Source organism: Ipomoea triloba, chromosome 13 (assembly GCF_003576645.1).
Source record: "Ipomoea triloba cultivar NCNSP0323 chromosome 13, ASM357664v1".
NCBI classification, from domain to species: Eukaryota; Viridiplantae; Streptophyta; class Magnoliopsida; order Solanales; family Convolvulaceae; genus Ipomoea; species Ipomoea triloba.
In genome coordinates this window covers 28169924-28192634 of record NC_044928.1, presented here as the reverse complement: position 1 = coordinate 28192634, position 22711 = coordinate 28169924, and the positions used below count along the sequence as shown (strand labels likewise).

General features: G+C 38.4%; 2 protein-coding genes and 1 non-coding gene across 3 annotated transcripts; 2 read left to right on the top strand and 1 right to left on the bottom strand.

Annotated features, from left to right (window-relative positions):
- Positions 1-15: 15 nt before the first annotated feature.
- On the top strand, positions 16-1968 carry LOC116002889 (L-ascorbate oxidase homolog). Its single transcript, XM_031243074.1, has one exon. The coding sequence runs from the start codon at positions 138-140 to the stop codon at positions 1800-1802; it is 1665 nt and encodes a 554-aa protein (XP_031098934.1). The 5' UTR covers positions 16-137; the 3' UTR covers positions 1803-1968.
- A 4991-nt stretch (positions 1969-6959) lies between these two features.
- On the bottom strand, positions 6960-7066 carry LOC116003209. Its single transcript, XR_004094642.1, has one exon. It is a non-coding gene; the product is annotated as a small nucleolar RNA R71 (small nucleolar RNA).
- A 9357-nt stretch (positions 7067-16423) lies between these two features.
- On the top strand, positions 16424-21554 carry LOC116000840 (aldehyde dehydrogenase 22A1). The gene is made up of 14 exons (XM_031240687.1): positions 16424-16725; positions 16855-16898; positions 17477-17569; positions 17863-17990; positions 18513-18635; positions 19188-19341; positions 19481-19584; positions 19663-19741; positions 19895-19990; positions 20112-20249; positions 20413-20628; positions 20720-20911; positions 21001-21144; positions 21229-21554. The coding sequence occupies exons 1-14, from the start codon at positions 16614-16616 to the stop codon at positions 21382-21384; spliced, it is 1779 nt and encodes a 592-aa protein (XP_031096547.1). The 5' UTR covers positions 16424-16613; the 3' UTR covers positions 21385-21554.
- Positions 21555-22711: the final 1157 nt, after the last annotated feature.

Here is a 22711-nt window from a genome sequence, read left to right as displayed (position 1 = left end):
AAAAAAAAAAAAAAAAAAAAAACAAAAAAAAAAACAAAAAAAAAAAAACAAAAAACAAAAAAACCCCTCTATCCATTTAAAAATAAAAATACCAAAAATAATAATACCAAAAAAAAAAAAAAAACTCCGGGATAGCCATGGATGGAGCTAGCACAATGCTATTGGTTTTTCTACTCTGTCTCTCCCGTGTGGGAGCTGAGGACCCTTATCTGTACTACACTTGGAAGGTGACCTATGGCACCATTTCACCAATGGGTGTCCCTCAACAGGGCATCCTTATCAATGGCGAGTTCCCAGGTCCTAGGATCAATGGCACTTCCAACAACAACGTTCTTGTTAATGTTTTCAACGAGATAGACGAGCCGTTGCTCTTCACTTGGGGTGGCATTCAACAACGGAAGAATTCTTGGGTGGATGGTACTCCTGGGACCATGTGCCCTATCATGCCTGGCACCAATTTTACCTATAAGTTCCAAGTGAAGGACCAGATTGGAAGTTACTTTTATTTCCCGACCCTTGGTTTACAACGTGCAGTAGGTGGATACGGCCCCATCAATGTCCACAGCCGTGAGCTCATCCCTGTCCCATTCGACAGACCGGCTGATGAGTTCAATGTTTTCTTGAGTGATTGGTATAACAAAGGGCATAAGACATTGAAGAAAATTCTTGATAGTGGTGGGAGTATTACTAGACCTGATGGGCTAGTGATCAATGGGAAGCATGGGAAGGTTGGAGACAAAATGGAACCACTTTTCAAAATGGAAGCCGGTAAGACTTATAGGTATCGGGTTTGCAATTTGGGGTTGAGAACTTCGGTGAATTTCAGGTTTCAAGGACACAATATGGTAGTGGTTGAGGTGGAGGGCTCACACACGGTCCAAAATGACTACGATTCCCTTGACCTCCATGTCGGCCAGTGTCTCTCGGTTCTCGTGACGGCTGACCAGGAGCCTAAGGACTACTACTTGGTCGCCAGTAGCAGATTCTTCAAGCAAGAATACTTAACTGTAGCTATTATTCGCTACACTAATGGCAACGGGATTGCCCCATCCCCGGAGCTTCCACCACCCCCGCCAGTCAGCACCGAGGGCATCGCCTGGTCTATCAACCAGTTCCGGTCGTTTAGGTGGAACCTCACTGCTAGTGCCGCCCGCCCCAACCCGCAAGGATCCTACCATTATGGCCAAATCAACATCACTCGCACCTTAAAACTCGTAAGCTCCAAGAGCACAGAGGGTGGCAAGCTTCGATACGCAATCAACGGTATCTCCCACATCGACTCAGACACCCCATTAAAGCTCGCCGAGTACTATCAAATCCCCGAGAAGGTATTCAAGTACAACATTATGGGTGACAACCCTCCAGACAATTTGGAAAAGGTGACTGTAGCACCCAATGTCGTCAACGCCACATTTCGCAACTTCATCGAGATCATATTCGAAAACCATGAAAAGACCATCCAAACCTACCACCTCGACGGCCACTCCTTCTTTGCAGTGGGAATTGAGGCAGGGAAATGGAGCCCAGAGAAGAGAAAGAATTACAACCTAGTGGACGCTATAAGTAGGCACACCGTCCAAGTCTACCCCCATTGCTGGGCGGCTGTCATGACCACTCTGGATAACGCTGGAATGTGGAACCTAAGATCGGAAATGTGGGGAAGGGCATACTTGGGACAACAATTCTATTTCTCCGTTCTTTCCCCGGAACGCTCATTGAGAGATGAGTACAATCTCCCGGACAATCAAGCTCTATGTGGCCTAGTGAAGACCATGAAAAAGCCACCTCCTTACACCATTTAAGGTGTACGTTCATTAAAATACTTCCAAGAAAATATAATATTAATAATAAAATAATGAAGTAATCAGTATTGTAGAGAGGGGTGGATGGAATACTAGAGCATGACTCTAAATGGGAGTAAAATGAAATAAATGAAAGAAAAAAAAAATCATGGTTTCTAGCTTAACATTTATCTTGCATGATTGACTTGATCATAATTAATCCAATTCATTAAAATTACATACAATGACTTTATTCAAGATATAGACTAGGTTCATATATAGTCAAACAAAATTGAAAAATCCAAGTTATAAAAAAAAATACAAAAATACAAAACTCTCAATACTTCAGCAGCAAAAAAATGCATAACAAGCATCTAAAATTAGATTTAAATAAATTAAATCTAAAACTGTTTTGATCTAAAATAATAAATATAATTGGCACCCTCTTACCAAAATTTAATTACTAGCCATCCCTTGTTGATTACCACCCTGCCGGGACATTACAGATTAAGGATCTATTAGCCACTCTAATGTCCCCTAAGTTTGTTATTAGTGCAATCAATGGTCCTTAATTATTATTATTATTATGTTGTGCTTTCATTCCGATTTCTTGTATTTTTTAATTATTAGTATACTTGTGTTTTTTTTTTACCAACCCGTCACCATCCAATTTGTTTGACTTTAGTTTTTAATTAAAAAATATTTATCAATGTAATTTATATTAATTTTTATTGATTCTACAAACTTTACACAATATTGGATATTTGTTGACATTTAATTATTTTGTATTTAAATCTGTTATGAAATATATTATAGATTGAATACCGTTTTAATATATTGTTGCATAGTATTTGTTTTAATCTTGTAAATTTAATAGTTATTTTAAATGTGATATTTGGATGCTCTGAGACCAAATGAATAATAGGAATACATTTTTTTTTAAAGAATAAAACTTTATTAATAAGTTATAGACACCTTATTATATCAATAGCAAAAAAGTTATTAGTAAGAAAATACAAAATTTTTTTCCTCAAAAAAAAAAAAAAAGAAAATACAAATTTTTAATAGAAATAAGTTTATCACTAATAAATGCTACGATAATTAAACATATTAGGACTCTTAGTAGACCACTTCTAGTCTATAACTCTGTACTAGTATATATTTATTTCCTATGTAAACTTATACGATTGACATACTGAATATACAAACCTAATCTGGTATCATCGCTATGTTATTCTTCATGGCCGCTAATGACAGCTCTGCCGCCGTTTCCTCCAAGTGGACTGTTTCTGATGTGGTGGTTCCTTCGATGCCGATCGCATTGTCATCGGCTCACCATTACGTGAGTATCAAACTCACTAGCAGGAATTTTGTGTTCTGGAGGGCTCAGCTCGTTCCGTTTTTGAGAAGTCAGCATCTCATGGGTTTCGTGTTGATGGGTCTAACCCGTGTCCGGCGGCTACTCTTCCCCTTCCCGCCGGTGAGGCGTCGTCGGCAGCTGCTGTTCGCCCTTCGAATCCAGCGTATCATGCCTGGGTGCAGCAAGACCAGGGCATCCTCTCCATGATCATCTCCTCCCTGAGCGAGGAGGTGATGCCGCTTGTGCTCGGCCGGAATACAGCTATGGCAGCCTGGCGGTCCATTGAACTTGCGTTGGCCTCCACCTCGCGTGCTCGGTCAATCCATCTTCTCACGCAGTTGCAGACTATCCAGCAGGGAGAGGCCTCGGTTGCAGATTATCTTGGCCGCGTGAAGGTGCTTCTTGAAGACTTGGTGCTCGCCGGCCGTCCGGTGTCTGACGACGAGCATAATATCTACGTTTTCCGGGGGCTGCGTTCGGAGTTTCGCCCGTACACGGCCTCGCTGTCGTCTCGCCCGGAGCCGTTCACTTTGGAGCAGCTTGCTGATTTGTTGGGTTCTCAGGAGCTCTCTCTCGCTAGTGAATACCCGCAGGTGGTCGGCGGCGCTACTGGTGTGGCTAATCTCGCTCGGCGAGGTTCTGGTTCTGGTCGCGGAGGCCGGCGCGGCGGTCAGCAGTGGCGAGGTGGCTCACAGTCGCCTGCTGGTCGGCAGAACTGGCGCGGGCAGCAGCATCGTGGTGGCGGTCAATTCGCTCGTGGGGGTGGTCGCTCACGTACCGGTGGTGGTGGTGCGATTCGGTGCCAAATATGCGACATCCCAGGTCACTCTACTGTGACCTGTTACCGCCGCTATTCTGATGGTTCGCAGGCTAATATGGTCTATCATGATGCTTCTTCGGGTGAGTCCGTGGATCTCATACCTGGTTTCCTGACACTGGTGCCACCGACCATGCTACTCCGCATAGTGGTGTTCTGACTGCCTCCGATGTCTATACAGGAGGAGACTCTCTACGCGTTGGTGATGGTAAGACCTTGCCTATTTCTAGTGTTGGCTATACGTCGATATCTACTCCTTTACATTCTTTTAGTATGTCTCGTGTACTTCATGTTCCTGGGCTATCTGCTTCCTTACTTTCCGTTCAGAAATTTGCCTCTGAGAATAATGTGTTTTTTGAATTCTATCACTCGTTCTTTGTTGTGAAGGATATCCGCACCAAAGCGGTCCTCCTCAGGGGTAAGAGTTCGGGGGGCTTGTATACTCTGCCGGTCTCTTCTGCGTCTGCTTTTATTTCGGCTCGTGCGTTGGCTTCTGTGTGGCATGGACGTTTGGGTCATCCTCATTCTCGAGTTTAGAGTCGTATTTTAAAATCTTGTTTAGTTAGTTCGTCTAGTCATAAAGATTCGTTATGTAGTGCCTGTCAGATGGGGAAATCTGCGCGTTTCCCTCTCTCTCGGGTTGAGTCTTCTAATTTACATGTTCTAGACTTAGTCTATATTGATATTTGGGGGCCTGCGCCCGTTACTTCTGTTAATGGATATCGTTACTTTGTGATATTTGTTGACGATTTTACTCGATATACATGGTTCTTTCCTATGCGTTTAAAGTCTGATTTATATGCGATTTTTGCTTAGTTTCGTGCTTTAGTCGAGCGTTCTTTTAATTGTCGCATTAAATCAATTCAGTCTGATCTGGGTGCTGAGTACAAGAAGCTACATTCTGAGTTTCTTAAGCTTGGCATTCGTCATAGGCAGTCCTGTGCTTACATTCATGAACAAAATGGTCGGGTTGAGCGTAAGCACAGGTGATAAACGTTATTATTTTTGTTATTTTAATAATCTTTGTATAGTTAATTTGTAATTTTTAATCAATTTCATATCTTTTTTTATCTAGTTTTGCTATATTTACCTTTAGTAATATTTTTTTATTTATTTTGAGGTTGTTTTTGTTATTTTAATTTTGTTAGTTCAAACACACGGCTCTGTTTTTGTTAATCCAATTTAATAAGTTTATTATTATTATTATTATTATTATTATTATTATTAGTATTATAATGAAAGACTCCCGGTCGCAAACAAGAGAGACACATCGATGAACAGATGCGAGAGTTCTGGCGGCAGACGACATCCTCGGACAACGTGGACGGTAAAGGCTTCGGTCGCATTATTGTCCGATTTTTTTGGCTGGGTTTTCGAACTGGCGAGAAGCTCCAATGGCACTCCTCAATTTTCGCTCCTCTGCGAAATTGATTGCTTGGCTTGAAATTTGGTAGTCGGAAAAGCAGTTGAGAGATAGCAATATAAAAAGGAGGCAGAACGAAGGAAGGAGGGTGTGAATCTTAATCATAAAACCATCAATTTTACCCCAGACCATAGCTTCGATTTTATTCCGGTTCGTTGGCGGACTTTTGTTCAGGGGCGATAGCCGTCTGCAATTTTGGTGGCAGCGTCGAATCTATTCTGGGCAGGAGAGACTTTCCAGCAGCAAGACAAATCACTTTGGCAGCAACTTTTGTTTGGTATTTTTTATTTGCACATTCATTGTATTGATTAAAGCTACAGAAGTCCATAGCATGAGTTTGAGAATTGTGTTTTGCTTTCCTTTCTTTATTTCACAGCGCATCATAATTCGTCAATCCCCAAAGCATCTTTAAGTTTTTAAATAGTGAATTTGCAAACAGTAGCATAAGCTTTAATTATATTCCTTTTCTTTCCTTGTCTTGTTTAGTTTTTTTCCGTAATTGAGTATATTATTGCTTTTTAAGTTTAGACCAATGTACTGCTTTCTTTAAGCTTTGTTACTGCTGTTTACTTAATTCTTGATTAAAGGATGCTTAGCTAATTTTGCTATGTCGTTTTTGTTGTCTTTTTATGCCTTTTCTCTAAGTGTTTTGCTAGTTCTGGTTTTACTTAATTTCATTCGCGTTAATTATTTTCAAAGTTTATAAATTGCATCGTTACAATTCCCTGTGGGATCGACCCTTGCCTTTGCACACTATCACTACAACTGATTCGTGCACTTGCGAGGACTTTATTAAAATTGTCCATCAATTTTTGGCGCTGTTGCCGGGGAGTTATTTATTGTGCAATTTAATTTGTTTTTTTTTTTTCTCCTACCTTTGCTTTAAATAATTAGGACACTCATTCATTTTATTTTAGTTGCTTAATATTGCCTTTAAAAAAATTTTCAAAAAAAAGTGCTTTTAGTATTTGTTTAATTTTTCTTTTTTTTCCTTTTACTCTTACTTGAATATTTTATTTGTTCGTTTGTTAGTTTATTTGTGTTTTTGTTTTATGCAAGGTCGTCGTTCTTTAAAACCTACACTATTGCCTTTGGACGACCGCATTGATAAAAAAAAAGAAAAAAACTTTACCTTCTGAAATACCTAGTTTTGAACCAAAAGAAACAACCACAACAATGGACACACTTCTTCAACCCCATCGACCAAACCCTCAACCCAACCCCAGGCTAATGAAAGACTTTGGTAGGCCCCAAGTAGGAGCTTCACCCTCTTGCATAGTGCTTACTGATGCAGCCAGGAACTATGAGCATAAAACGGTTCACTACAACCAATTGCCGTCTTTTCACGGTTCAGCAAACGAAGATGCCCTTACCTTTATCAGGGATTTCTACGGGGTAGTCCAACACTTCCCGTTGAATGACTTGACCGAGGATGCACTGAGGATGAGGTGTTTCCCATACACCTTGAAAGATGGAGCAAAAACGTGGTTCATGACTCTTACACCTGGATCCCTTCGGACATGGCCGGAGGTGTATAACAAGTTTATTGGTAAGTTCTATTCCCATGCTAAAACTGTTGAATTGAGAAGAAAAATTGCGACCTTTTCGCAAGCTGAAGGCGAACCATTCCATGAGGCATGGGAAAGGTTCAACATGTTGCTCATTCAATGCCCCCACCATGGCTACCCGTTGGAGCTTCAAAATCAAACTTTCTATGATGGTTTGACTCAAACTAGCCAATCAATGGTTGACAATGCGGCTGGAGGAGCCATGGGAGAAAAAACTGCGGAGGAAACCTTAGCATTGTATGAAATGCTAGGGGCAAACTCCCAACAAAAGAGCGTTAGGGGACGGACGCCAGGTATGTATGAAGTTAATTCAAATGCTGGGTTGGAAATTCAAGTATCTGAGTTAGCAAAACAAGTGAAAAGCATGTATTCTATGATGAGTATGAAGCAAAACAATGCATCTATGGTGGACGAAGATGTTCATAATTTTGAACAGGCCAATGCTATGAATAGTTTCAATCAAAGGCCTAGAAATGACCCGTATTCGAATTCTTATAATCCGGGTTGGAAAAACCATCCCAATTTTTCTTGGAATAATAACCAGAATAATTTTCAACCTATTGCTCCACCTCAACCGAAAAAACCATCTTGGGAGGATTCTTTGGATATTTACATACAGAATTGTAATAGACAGCAAGAAGCAAATAACCAGCGGTTCCAAATGCAACAAGAAGCAAACGATCAACGGTTCCAACGAACAGAGGCATCACTTGCTAAAACTGAGGCTTCACTTGCCAGAAATGAAGCTTCCATGAGAAAGTTGGAAGTTCAAGTGGGGCAAATTGCCGAAGCACTACAAGGCCATGTGCCAGGTAAGTTGCCTAGCCAACCTGAAGAAGCTAAGGTTATGACTGTGTTAAGAAGTGGTAAAGTTATTGAAAATGTTGTTAAAGAAAATACGACTTCTAAACAAGCTGAAATAGTTGAAAATTTGAATGTTGATAATGATGCTAATAAGGATGAACCCAAATTGCATAAATCTAATGATCCTTATGTGCCCCCTAAGCCATGTGCTCCCCCAGTTCCATTTCCTGGTAGATTGAAAAATTCAAAGTTTGATAAATCGTTTTCTGAGATTTATGATTTGTTATCAAAAGTGAATGTGAACTTGCCTTTGTTAGATATGATTAAGAATATGCCTGCCTACGCTAAGTTTTTGAAAGAACTAAACACCAGAAAGCGTAGGTATGAACATAATGAAAAAGTTTTCATGTCTAAAACTGTGAGTGCTGTTTTACAAACTGACTTGCCCCCAAAATTAGAAGACCCCGGTAGTTTCATAATAACTATTACAGTGGGGAATTCTAAGGAAGAAAAGGCAATGCTTGATTTAGGGGCAAGCATTAACTTGATGCCTTATTCTGTCTACTTGCAGTTGGGTCTGGATAGATTAAAGCCCACTACAATGTCCCTAGAGCTTGCTGATCGCTCTATTAGATATCCTAGGGGCATTGTAGAAGATGTTTTGGTCCAAGTTGATAAACTAATAATTCATGCCGACTTTGTTGTTTTAGATATGAATAAAAAGTGCAATCATGCGCAGGACATGCCTATTTTGCTTGGCCGACCTTTCATGGCCACAGCAAAAACAATGATTGATGTCCAAAATGGAAAGTTAACCATGACTGTCCTTGATGAAACTGTTGAATTTTCTATTCTGAAGTCAATGAGATTGCCTGAACACAATAATAATCATTGCTTTGCTGTAGATATTTTAGATTCCATAATTTCTGCTGAGTTTTTAGATGAATCTCCGTTGAAGGTCGAAGCTGATGAAGAGGAACCTAATCAAAGTCCAATAAAAGAGGGGGGTGGTGAAGGATGTTCACTCACAGACTGTCTGGAGCAAATAAAAGAAAAACACCATCCCTCAATTGAAGCTGATGTTTNATGCTTATTACTGTTTTCTAGATGGCTTTCAAGGTTATTTTCAAATTCCAATTGCACCTGAAGATCAGGAGAAAACGACATTTACATGCCCTTTTGGCACTTTTGCTTACCGCAGAATGTCATTTGGATTATGTAATGCACCTGCGACTTTTCAAAGGTGTATGATGTCAATATTTTCTGATATGATTGAAAGATATGTTGAAGTGTTTATGGATGACTTTTCTCTGTTTGGTGATTCTTTTGATAACTGTCTTTCTCATTTATCTTCTGTTCTTGAAAGATGTGTTAAAATGAACTTAACCTTGAGTTGGGAGAAAAGTAATTTCATGGTTAATGAAGGCATTGTTTTGGGCCATATCATTTCTGACAGGGGCATAGAGGTTGACAGGGCCAAAATTGAAGTTATTTCTAAATTACCTCCCCCTACATCTGTGAAAGAAGTGCGAAGTTTTCTTGGTCATGCAGGTTTTTACAGGCGCTTTATAAAAGACTTTTCGAAAATTTGTAGGCCTATGTGTAACCTGCTAGCAAAAGATGTTATCTTCAAGTTTGATGATGAATGTTTATCTGCTTTCAACTTTTTAAAAGAAAAATTAACTTCCGCTCCCATTCTTGCTGCACCTAATTGGGAGCATCCTTTTGAAATAATGTGCGATGCATCTGATTATGCCATAGGTGCTGTTTTAGGACAAAAGATTGATAAACTGCCTTATGTGATTCATTATGCAAGTAAAACTTTGGATAATGCTCAGGTTAACTATACAACTACTGAAAAGGAGTTGTTGGCTATAGTCTTTGCGTTAGAAAAAATTCGTTCTTACTTGATTGGTTCTAAGGTGATTCTTTATTCTGATCATTCTGCTTTGAAATTTTTGTTGGCTAAAAAAGATGCTAAACCTAGACTAATAAGATGGATTTTGTTGCTGCAAGAATTCGATTTGACTATCAGGGACAAGAAAGGGTGCGAGAATGTGGTAGCTGATCATTTGTCTCGTTTACCAGATGCAGCTAATAATTGTCATAATTCTGATATTCCTATAAATGACAGGTTCCCTGACGAACAGTTGCTTTCGTTACAAAATAAAGAGCCTTGGTATGCAGATTTTGTGAATTATTTAGTCTCGGGTCAATTTCACCCAGACTTGAATTCACAAGGAAAAAAACATTTTCTTTCTAAAGCAAAACATTACTTTTGGGATGAGCCTTATTTGTTTAAAATTTGTCCTAATCAAATTATTCAAAGGTGTGTTCCTGAGTTTGAACAGCAAAATATTTTGAATCATAGCCACACTTTGAGTTGCGGAGGACATTTTAGTGGGAAGAAAACTGCATTGAAAGTTTTGCAGTCTGGCTTTTATTGGCCCACTTTGTTCAAGGATGCATTTGAATTTTGTGCTAAGTGTGATAGATGCCAGAGGACTGGTAAAATAAGTAAGCGTCATGAAATGCCCCTTTCAAATATTTTGGTTGTTGATCTTTTTGACGTTTGGGGAATTGATTTCATAGGGCCTTTTCCTACTTCCTTTGGTTATAATTATATTCTTGTGGCTGTTGATTATGTGTCAAAATGGGTTGAAGCTGTAGCTACTAGGACAAATGACAGTAAAGCTGTTTTGAAGTTTTTGAAAGATATTTTTGCCAGGTTTGGGACGCCGAGAGCTATTATTAGCGATGAAGGTACCCACTTCTGCAATAAACTTTTTGCAGGTCTTCTGAAAAAATATGGCATTACTCACCGGGTGGCTACCCCGTACCATCCACAAACCTCTGGCCAAGTAGAGGTGAGTAACAGACAAATTAAAGTAATCTTGGAAAAGACAGTAAATTCTTCCCGAAAGGATTGGGCTGTCAAATTGAATGATGCACTGTGGGCTTACAGGACAGCCTACAAAACCCCGATTGGTATGAGCCCGTACAGGTTAGTATTTGGTAAAGCTTGTCATTTGCCAGTTGAGTTAGAACATAGAGCCTATTGGGCTATTAAATTCCTGAATTTTGATTTGCAGAAAGCTGGTGAAATAAGAAAATTAAATTTGAATGAATTGGATGAAATAAGAAATGAGGCTTATGAAAACTCAAAAATTTATAAAGAGAGAACCAAAGCCTATCATGATAAGTCTATTTTGAGGAAGAATTTTGCACCTGGTATGAAAGTTTTGTTATTTAACTCTCGATTGAGATTGTTTCCAGGTAAATTAAAGTCGAGATGGACAGGACCATTTGTGGTAGTTGAAGTATTTTCTCATGGTGCCTGTGAGATTGAAAACCCAAACACAGGTGAAAAATTTAAAGTAAATGGGCAAAGACTTAAGCAATACTTTGAGGGTGATCCATCAGCCCATATTGTTGAACAGGTACAATTGCAGGATTATGACTGCCCATGTTGTCACCATAACTGAATCGCTTTTGGGAGGCAACCTGGTTCTCTTTCCCTTTTCCTTTATTTTCATTTTCCTTATTTATGAACTCTTATGTTGTGTTTCTATTTTAATTTATGTTCTCAACATTGAGGACAATGTTTGAAATAAGTGTGGGGAGGGTATGTTTGTCATTCTCATTTCTTTTGCGGAAAAAAAAAACTTTTTAATAAATAAGTACGAACTTGAGCTCTTACCCGATAAGTCTTTTGAATAGCCTATGATGAAAATAATGCAAGTTTCTGTCAGCTCTTAGTGTGCATACTGCATGTGGCTAGTTGTTAATTGCTTTAGCTCTTGAATAACTTTATCAAAAAAAAAAACAAAAAACAAAAAAAAAAAACAAAACAAAACAATATAATATGAAAATCACAAATACCCCTATATGTTTTAAGCATTTTCTTTAATAGTTTATATGCATCTTTCACTTTATATACTCTTTTTCAAATTCTTGAATAATTCTTGAGTGCTATAAATTGTGGTGTAGTTTGTTGGTTTCAAGGATCATTCTTTGTGGCATAAGTGAGGTGAAAAATATATTCAAAAAAAAATCTTGAAAAAAAAAACATTTTAATAATTGAGAGTGTTTTATTAACTTTATTTGCAATAAATCAGAGATTCTACTCCGCTGAATCAACCACCTACACATGTACCATAAATAAATAAATAAGTGTTGTGGTCTGGTTCATGAGTACACACAAAATTGAAAACCCAAACATGCCTGGCGTAAAATGGCGAGTTTTTTTGGGGAAGTTCTCTTTGGAAAAAGTCAAAAACAAAAAATAATGAGTGAACTTTGGAAGAGACGAGCTTTTGCATTTTAATTTTCAATAATTGCCTTTGATCCTTGTACCTTCATGTTTTTGCACATGCACTATGATAGAATGATTTTGAATCTGACTTAGGTTATATGTTGTGAAATTTTCATATTCATTTTATTGAGTTTTTTTTTGTATAACTCATATGCGGGGTACCAACACACGTGCACAAGTTTTATTTTGTGAATAACGAATTAAGTTATTTAATTTCTAGTCAAAGTGTTTTATGCATTCTTTGAGCTGGTACTAACCTTGCATTGATGAGGCAATAAATTTGAACGGCTATTTGGGCGAAGCTCGATCTAATACATGGTTTTATTTCTTTTATTCCTTTTTAACTCGATCTAATACATGGTTTTATTTCTTTTATTCCTTTTTAATAATATCTTTGCTTGAGGACAAGCAAATAAATAAGTGTGGGATAATATCTTTGCTTGAGGACAAGCAAATAAATAAGTGTGGGGAAATATCTTTGCTTGAGGACAAGCAAATAAATAAGTGTGGGGAAATTTGATAAACGTTATTATTTTTGTTATTTTAATAATCTTTGTATAGTTAATTTGTAATTTTTAATCAATTTCATATCTTTTTTTATCTAGTTTTGCTATATTTACCTTTAGTAATATTTTTTTATTTATTTTGAGGTTGTTTTTGTTATTTTAATTTTGTTAGTTCAAACACACGGCTCTGTTTTTGTTAATCCAATTTAATAAGTTTATTATTATTATTATTATTATTATTATTATTATTATTAGTATTATAATGAAAGACTCCCGGTCGCAAACAAGAGAGACACATCGATGAACAGATGCGAGAGTTCTGGCGGCAGACGACATCCTCGGACAACGTGGACGGTAAAGGCTTCGGTCGCATTATTGTCCGATTTTTTTGGCTGGGTTTTCGAACTGGCGAGAAGCTCCAATGGCACTCCTCAATTTTCGCTCCTCTGCGAAACTGATTGCTTGGCTTGAAATTTGGTAGTCGGAAAAGCAGTTGAGAGATAGCAATATAAAAAGGAGGCAGAACGAAGGAAGGAGGGTGTGAATCTTAATCATAAAACCATCAATTTTACCCCAGACCATAGCTTCGATTTTATTCCGGTTCGTTGGCGGACTTTTGTTCAGGGGCGATAGCCGTCTGCAATTTTGGTGGCAGCGTCGAATCTATTCTAGGCAGGAGAGACTTTCCAGCAGCAAGACAAATCACTTTGGCAGCAACTTTTGTTTGGTATTTTTTATTTGCACATTCATTGTATTGATTAAAGCTACAGAAGTCCATAGCATGAGTTTGAGAATTGTGTTTTGCTTTCCTTTCTTTATTTCACAGCGCATCATAATTCGTCAATCCCCAAAGCATCTTTAAGTTTTTAAATAGTGAATTTGCAAACAGTAGCATAAGCTTTAATTATATTCCTTTTCTTTCCTTGTCTTGTTTAGTTTTTTTCCGTAATTGAGTATATTATTGCTTTTTAAGTTTAGACCAATGTACTGCTTTCTTTAAGCTTTGTTACTGCTGTTTACTTAATTCTTGATTAAAGGATGCTTAGCTAATTTTGCTATGTCGTTTTTGTTGTCTTTTTATGCCTTTTCTCTAAGTGTTTTGCTAGTTCTGGTTTTACTTAATTTCATTCGCGTTAATTATTTTCAAAGTTTATAAATTGCATCGTTACAATTCCCTGTGGGATCGACCCTTGCCTTTGCACACTATCACTACAACTGATTCGTGCACTTGCGAGGACTTTATTAAAATTGTCCATCAACAGGCACATTGTTGAGACTGGCCTAGCTTTACTTGCGCATGCCTCTGTTCCGTCTCGGTATTGGGATTATGCTTTTGAGTCTGCGGTGTATTTAATTAATAAGATGCCTACACCGGTTCTGCGTAATAATAGTCCGCATTTTATGCTTCATTGTTCTCCTCCCTCCTACTCTTTTTTACGAGTGTTTGGGTGTTTGTGTTATCAGCACCTTCGCCCTTACAATCGTAATAAGATGAGTTTCCGGTCTACCTCTTGTGTCTTTCTTGGCTATCCTGAGTCGTTTCGGGGATATCGATGTATGGATTTGAACACTAACAAGGTCTTTATCTGTCGCCATGTGCGTTTTGATGAGCAGGTTTTTCCTTTTGCTTCTAAGCCTATTTTGCAGCCTGCTGGTGATCCTGTGCCTCAGCCCTGGGGTGTTGCTTGTGTTCGCCCTGGTGTTAGTTCGGTGCAGTTGCCTACTCCGCCTACTGCGAAACCCGCAACTGTGGTTCGTCAGTCTCGGTCTCGTACGGTGTCTCGTGACCCTGGTGTTCGTCCCATGACACGGAGTAGGGCACGGGCTGAGGGTGCTGAGTTGGTCGCTCTATCAGCTGAGGTGTGTCCTGCGGAACCAACCTGCTATACACAGGCGGTTCGTTTTCCTGAATGGAGAGAGGCGATGGATGCTGAATTTAATGCCCTGCTACAGAATCAAACTTGGCGTCTTGTGCCCTTCCGTGTTGGTATGAATGTAGTGGGTTGCAAGTGGGTGTTTTACACGAAGCGGAAGGCGGATGGTACTGTTGAGCGACATAAAGAGAGGCTGGTTGCCAAGGGGTTTAACCAGGTGGCTGGTCAGGACTTCTTCGACACGTTCAGTCCTGTGGTTAAACCCACTACGGTACGTTTGTTGTTATCCCTAGCTATCAGTTCTGGTTGGGTTATTCGTCAACTGGACGTGCATAATGCCTTTCTTAATGGTGCGCTGTCTGAGACTGTGTATATGAGTCAGCCTCCGGGCTATGCTGACTCAGATAATCCTGGGCATGTTTGTTTGCTGCAACGTTCTCTCTATGGTCTCAAGCAGGCACCGCGTGCGTGGTTCACTCGTCTTCGGGCTTTCATGGTGTCTATTGGTTTTCGGGCATCTAAGACAGACGTCTCTCTTTTCATTTTCACACAGGGGGAGTCGAGAGTTTATCTGTTAGTTTATGTTGATGACATTCTTGTCATGGGCAGTGATTCTTCTTTGGTTTCTATGCTTATTACTAAGTTGTCTGTGGCTTTCAAGATACGTGATTTAGGTGCTCCTGGTTTTTTCCTTGGCATTGAGACTGTGCCTGTGGATGATGGTTTGTTGTTATCTCAGAAGCGATATATGTTGAACATTCTAAAGCGGGCAGGCATGGCTGACTGCAAGCCGTTGGCTACCCCGGTGCCTGTTTCTAGGTCTGCTCCTGACTCTTCTGAACCGTATGCGGATCCCACTCGGTACCGGAGTTTGGCTGGAGCGCTACAATATCTCACGGTGACTCGTCCTGATCTGTCTTTTGCGGTGAATGTCTTGTGTCAGCAGATGCATGCCCCGACTGTTGCTCATTGGGCTCAGCTAAAGCGGGTTCTTCGGTATGTTCGAGGTACTACACACTATGGTTTGCAGCTGCGTCGGTCTCCTCATTCTATTATTCATGCGTACTGTGACTCGAATTGGGCCGGTTGCCCTGTTGACAGGAAATCCACTAGTGGCTTTGCGGTGTTCTTGGGATCTAATCTGATTTCATGGGTCTGCAAGAAGCAGCGTACCGTGGCTCGTTCTTCTACTGAGGCTGAGTACAAGGCCATTGCTGATGTGTGTGCTGAAGTTACTTGGGTGGTGTCTCTGCTTCGTGAATTGGGAGTCCCACATGTTTCTCCTCCGCGACTTTGGTGTGACAACCTCGGTGCAACTTACATGTGTGCCAATCCTGTCTTCCATGCTAGGACGAAGCACATTGAGATCGACTATCATTTTGTTCGTGACAAGGTGGCCTCTGGTGAGCTCCAGGTTAGCTTCATTTCGACCAAAGATCAACTAGCGGACCAAACCGCTTGCTGCGCCTCGGTTTACTGCTTTGCGGGACAAGCTTCGGGTCGTGGCTCCGCCCTGCGCTTGAGGGGGAGTATTAGGACTCTTAGTAGTAGACCACTTCTAGTCTTCCTATAACTCTGTACTAGTATATATTTATTTCCTATGTAAACTTATACTATTGACCTACTGAATATACAAACATAATCAAACACATTAAAATAAAATAACTATTTAAACATATAGTCAATCTTAGATCTAAATAATAACGCTCTTTAAGAGAGGTCAGAAGTTTAAATCCCTTTTGTATAAAAAATTTAATCTGATCAATATTTTGTTACTTAATTAGGCTTGCTCAGGACAATATCTGAGAAAAATCTTAGAGGTAAAGATGCCACGTCTTGCTATTCTGTATTCATATTTTTGTTATTTGGTGAAGACTAGCGTCTAGCGCCCTATAGGAGAAATACTTTACTTTTTTTTTTTTTTTTTTTGGGTTTACTTTTTCGGGAATAAGATTCTCATTTCTAACAAAAAAAATCCTACAAAAACGAAATTATAAATACAAGCACACAGCGATTAAATTAGCGAAGTGAACAGAGTAGACTGCGCAGATTCAGATTGCGACTCTTCAATGGAGTGAAAGAGCTTTAGCTGAGTTTAGCCGCCGGCGATTCGTAGATATTCTTCGTCCCTGCTCATTTCTGATTCTTCGAGAACATCGAAATCCATGGCGTTTTGGTGGCCGCTCCTCGTCATCGCCTTCGCATTCGCGATCTGCCGATTCCTCCTTATGCTCATTCCCCCTAACGTTCCTTCTATCGACGTCGACGCCTCCGATGGTCTCTCTCTCTCTCGCTCTGTACTATATAGTTCGTAATGCATGGAAGTGTGTTTGAGGAAATGCTAATTTGTTATAGTTTACTAGTGTAATATGAGCTTGAAATTTCTTACGTATTGAACCATTGCAGTGTTGGATGATGGGAATCATACGAAGGAGCATGGCTTCATATATGTAAGTAGTATAATGCTTTGTAAATAGAGTCAAATTTGTGAAGCTGCATCTTTCTGTGAGTTAATTTTAGTTATGTGTACTTTTCCTCTGCTTCTGGTAGTCTGGTACTCTGGTTATTTAAGTTCCTTTTCAAATTTGTTTTCTAATTAATAGTTGATCTGATTGAAGTGCTGAACAACACTAGTAGAGCTCTGAATGGTTTAAATTGGTTATTGATTTGAAGAGCTATATGAAAATCTAACAATAGTGGTGATTTGTTGAGATAGTTAGGCAGATATGGGATTATGGAAGTTTTTCTGTTATAAGATTTTAGTCATTCAAGTTGAACAATGCTGAGAGAGTACAGATGCTCCTAATTCCTTTTCACTCCTTTAACTCTTTCTTCTGCACAACAAATATAGGCTTGTTATTATATTCTAGAAAAGAAAATTGAATGTTAAGACTTTTGTATTTTCCTTGTTTTTCTGATTCTTAATGCTCTTCCTAATCCTTATCCTTCATATGTAACTTAGCAATATTTGGAAGTAAAATAATACACTTAGACACAAATTCTGACTTTAAATGTCATCCTTATGTAGATACCTTCAAGAAGACAAACAGACAAAGTCCAGTGCTATGAGCCAGCAACAATGAAATACCTAGGGTTCATTCCAGCACTCAAGCCTGATGAGGTTTGGAATTCTTTATATTATGTACTTATAGATAGATTTCTATTTCTCATAAATACTTTGTCTGATATCATGTTTAGTTGTTTTTTATTTCTTCCTAATCTCCTTTTACATGTAAAATTATACTTTTCTAGAGTCTAATCCTCATATTTGCTTAAAGGAACTGAGCTAATTCTTTATGTAACAACTGGAACATGAACAACAATAACCTTAATTGTTGGGCTCTGTAAAGGTTTGTTACTCGCAAGATTCTTCAAGTGAGTGCAACTGATAACTGCACTTCACTATATGCTCAGGTTAAGGAACGTGTAGCAGAGGCAAGGAAGGCTCAAAAGATATGGGCAAAGAGTAGCTTCAAGCAAAGACGACAGTTTCTGCGTATACTGCTGAAGTATATAATTGAACATCAAGAGCTTATATGCAAGTAAGGAGATCCTAACTGACCATATAAATATGCTTAATAAGAATAATTTCTCCCAAGAGCATGATAATATGATTGAAATGTTGAAAATTTTAAGAATATTTGTGAAATAAGTGGTAAAGAAAAAGATGAGGAAAAAATTTAGTGCACACAGATGAAACTTGCAAAAATGTTGGTAACCCCAACCAACATTCTTGAGATGCTCAGCAACAAACTCCAGCGACTGTGTGCTGTTAACTTAAAAGGTTGATTATTTCATGTATTTTTCCTGATCGAAGAGATCCCACTTTAAAAAATGAGAGTGGCATAGGCAAATGTCATGCATTTTTTAAAATTACTAGTATGCTGCTTGACACAGAATTACTGTATAGTATGCAACTTTGCATTAAGGATTATGCACTGGATGCTTTTTGACTGTTTGATGCACCAAGTTATTTGCTTAAACTCTGAACCTTGTCAGTTCTACTTATATTGAGTTATTATTTGAGTTTCGGTGTTGTTCTAATTTACTGCTATTTGCATCAGAATTTCCTCACGTGATACTGGAAAGACAATGGTTGACGCTTCTTTGGGAGAAATAATGACAACTTGTGAAAAAATCATTTGGCTTCTTTCAGAGGGTGAAAAATGGTTAAAGCCTGAGTACCGGTATGCTTATTGGTGCATTCAGCAATTCAATAATTCAGTTGTTTTCATCCAATTTAAGAAGTTACTACTATTAAGTTTTCTTGACTCAACAAAGCATCAACTTGAACAATTTACAGCAGTTTAGAAAGTCCAGCTGTCACAAACATTTTTTTGACATTCCAATATCCAATTTAGTTTCTAATTGGCACACTTCATTGCCTACATCCAAAATAAAACTATTCTAGGTGTAGTACTTGTGTTACATTTGTTGTCTCTTTTCAATTCATTTTCCAAACTTTTGGTCTCCTCAAGCAATGAGCAATTTAATGTTCCTATTTCTACTCCTAATAATTGATACCTGAATACTCTTAAGTTGTGATGCAATTTTTCAGGGGTTGTGTTTAAAAATGGCCTGTATCAAGTGCAGACAAGAGTTTTGACATTATGCACCACCACTACTCTATTTCTACTATTAAAATTTTAAGTGCCAGCCATTATTTATTGTTTACTTTTAAGTAATTCTTGACTAGCAGGGTAAGAGGCATGTAAAAGTTTGTACTTTATGGTTTGCAGTTCAACTGGAAGATCAATGCTTCACAAGATAGCCAAAGTGGAATTCCACCCCCTTGGTGTTATTGGTGCAATTGTTTCATGGAATTATCCATTTCACAATATATTCAATCCAATGTTGGCTGCAGTCTTCTCAGGGAACAGCATTGTGATTAAGGTACTAAGTACTTTATCTTTGAATAATCTTCATTGAATAATTACTTTTTCTTAGCTTTTTTTTTTTTTTGGGGGGGGGGGGGGCACACATCATGCATATTGGTACTGAATTCTCCATCTGACAAAGATGTTTATATTAGGTCTCTGAACATGCTAGTTGGTCTGGATGCTTCTATTTACGAATAATTCAAACAGCTCTTGCTGCAGTTGGAGCTCCTGAGAACTTGGTTGAAATAACAACAGGGTACACATTTATTTGATTACAAGGCTTCTCTTAGATTTTGTTGATCTATCCAACAGCTATTCAACCTTTTTGAATCAGCTTTGCTGAAACTGGAGAAGCACTAGTGTCTTCTGTCGACAAAGTAATATTTGTTGGATCACCAGGTGTGGGCAGATCGGTAGGGTCCTTATCCAGGCTAGATAAATATTCATATGATTTATTTATTTTTATCTGGATTTATTTTATTTGGATATCCAATTCCACCGACTCATTGAGGGGATGGGAGAAGTGCAATTGTTCATTGCTTAGTGTTTTGGTGTTAAACATGCAGATTATGAGGAATGCATCAGATAGACTAATACCAGTTACATTGGAGCTTGGTGGAAAAGATGCATTCATTGTCTGTGAAGATGTAGATGTGCCTCATGTATGAATTTCTACTGCTTGCTTTAGTGCCTAGTGTTTTCTGATTTAACAAGATCCCTGTACTCATGCATTTGCTAGATGATCATTTATTTAGAACTTAGAAGTAATTAAGCTTAATACAGGTTGCACAAGTGGCTGCTAGGGGAGCTTTACAATCAAGTGGGCAGAACTGTGCTGGGGCAGAACGTTTTTACGTACACAAGGATATATATTCCTCTTTTGTTGCTGAAGTTGTTAAAATTGTCAAATCTGTTACTGCTGTAAGTTTGTTTCTCAAATAATATACATAAGATTCATCTTTCTCACAGCTTCAAGTATTCAACTAAGTTTGAGTTCATTAAATTTGATTAATCAACTTTCTTATATTTCTCTCTTTTTGTCCCTATAAAAAGGTTAATTTTGATTAACGATAAACTTCTGCAGGGTCCTCCTCTGGTTGGAAAGTATGACATGGGAGCAATATGCATGCAAGAGCATTCTGAAAAGCTTCAAAATCTAGTTAATGATGCCCTAGACAAAGGAGCTGAAATTGTTGGTAGAGGAAGTGTCGGAAATATTGGTGAAGGTGCTGTTGATCAGTACTTCCCTCCGACTGTGATTGTTAATGTAAACCACACCATGAAACTGATGCAGGAGGAGGTATTTACTACTTTGATGATTGTCCCTTTAACTTAACATGGTCCATGGAGATAAATCTTGATGATTGTTTCACATGACTGTTCTTCTGTAGGCTTTTGGACCAATCTTGCCAATAATGAAATTCAGCTCTGATGAAGAAGCTATTAAGCTTGCAAATGATTCAAAATATGGGCTTGGTTGTGCAGTGTTTTCGGGAAGCCAGCTTCGTGCTAGACAAATAGCATCACAGATACATTGTGGAATGGCTGCTATCAATGACTTTGCTTCAACTTACATGTGTCAGGTAAATGCTATGAGCACTTATTATCAGTCTGTGAACTTTGCTTGATTGAATTCCCAGCACATAATCCGCTGTTTTTTTTTTTAATGCAGTCATTACCATTTGGAGGTGCAAAAGAGAGTGGGTTTGGGAGATTTGCTGGTATTGAAGGGTTGCGAGCTTGCTGCCTGGTGAAATCAGTGGTGGAAGATCGATGGTGGCCTTTGATCAAAACTAAGATACCGAAACCTATACAGGTGAGCTAATTGACCTTTTGAATTTGAACATGCGCATTCAATTTGTAACCAATATTAATTTCGCTGTGTCTGTCTTCTGCGCAGTATCCTGTGGCAGAGAACGGCTTTGAGTTTCAAGAGTCCCTCGTTGAGGCTCTCTACAGCTTAAACATTTGGGATCGGTTAAGGGCACTAGTGAATGTTTTGAAGTTTATTACAGAACAGAACTCTTCAACAAGCATCAAAAGAAGAAATGACTGAGACCCAGCAACCACTTGAAGCTAAGAATTGGTGTCCTGGACCTACTTCTCTGAATTCTGTAACTAGAATTTTCATCATCCAAGGTTTTAACTCATGTTGGATTGTAGAGAACCATCCTAATACACTGTTTCTACGCATTTTTCTGATTGAGAAGTCCTCTTTCTGCTTTACTCGTAATGTGTTACATAATTAATACGGAGTAATTTGTTCTTCCTGAAACTAAATCCGGGTAAAGAAACACGCCAGTCCAGCTGTATAGAGGAGAGTGAAGCACAGGCAGTCTCCCCAGTGACCCGAGTATGTTGCTCTCCACTCGCCTCATTGTTGCTTGTGAATTGTGATAGAATTCAATAATTTTATTACATACTCTCAAAAAAAAATTTTATTACATAGATAACAGTTTTTTTAAAAAATAATCCTAAAACTATAAATACATAAATTGTTAACTACATATATAAAATATTAGAATATGTTAATTGCAGTTAACATATTCTTAAACGTGTGTCTGTAATTATAAAAACGGTTAACCGTAAGTATAGTGTCAATTACAAATACAGAATTTGAATGTTATTTTTGAATGAGTTTCACAATGCAGGAAAACTTTGATTTATGGTACAATTTGTCTTGTACCCTCTATAGAATGTTTGTCGAAAGACGCTATTAGATCTTCTAATTTAGCAGACAAGTGGATTTGGTTAGTTATCCTTGAATGGGGATTTATGGCACCATGTTTATGTACACAATTAAATGCTTTTAACATAGCTACAGTGGTCCCCACTTGTACAATCTTCGTCCTGCAAGCATTCTATTTTTCAAATTTTCCTTAAGCATCGATGATTATCATGAGAGGCCAAGCAAATCATCATCTTCTTAGCGGTATCCCCAAATTAAAATCCATCTTAATTAGTGAGCTTCAAATATGACGTCATAACCATTTGTAGGAAACAAATTAATCACAGAAAGGGATAGAGAGAGGAAAAGAAAGAAGAAGCAATATAATGGTTAAAATCGAATCCCCGAAATGATTATTTTGGAGAGAGCGTGTGATCGTGGTACCCGTAAGATTTGCAGCGCCAACATTCTGCAATCTGCATTCCATCATAATATTCCACGTGGCATTTCCCTTAACGCTTCCCCTGGTCCCCGCAAATGACGCCACACGTCCTTATTCCTTCCTATAAGTAAGGCATGGAATGGAATGGAATTATAAAAGAACCTATATTTCATATGCTCCAAATAATTACACAATTTTAAATAACATTTACAAAATTTTCTCAAAATCACTCAAAAAAATTAATTTTTAAAAATTCATAATAAATTGATTAAA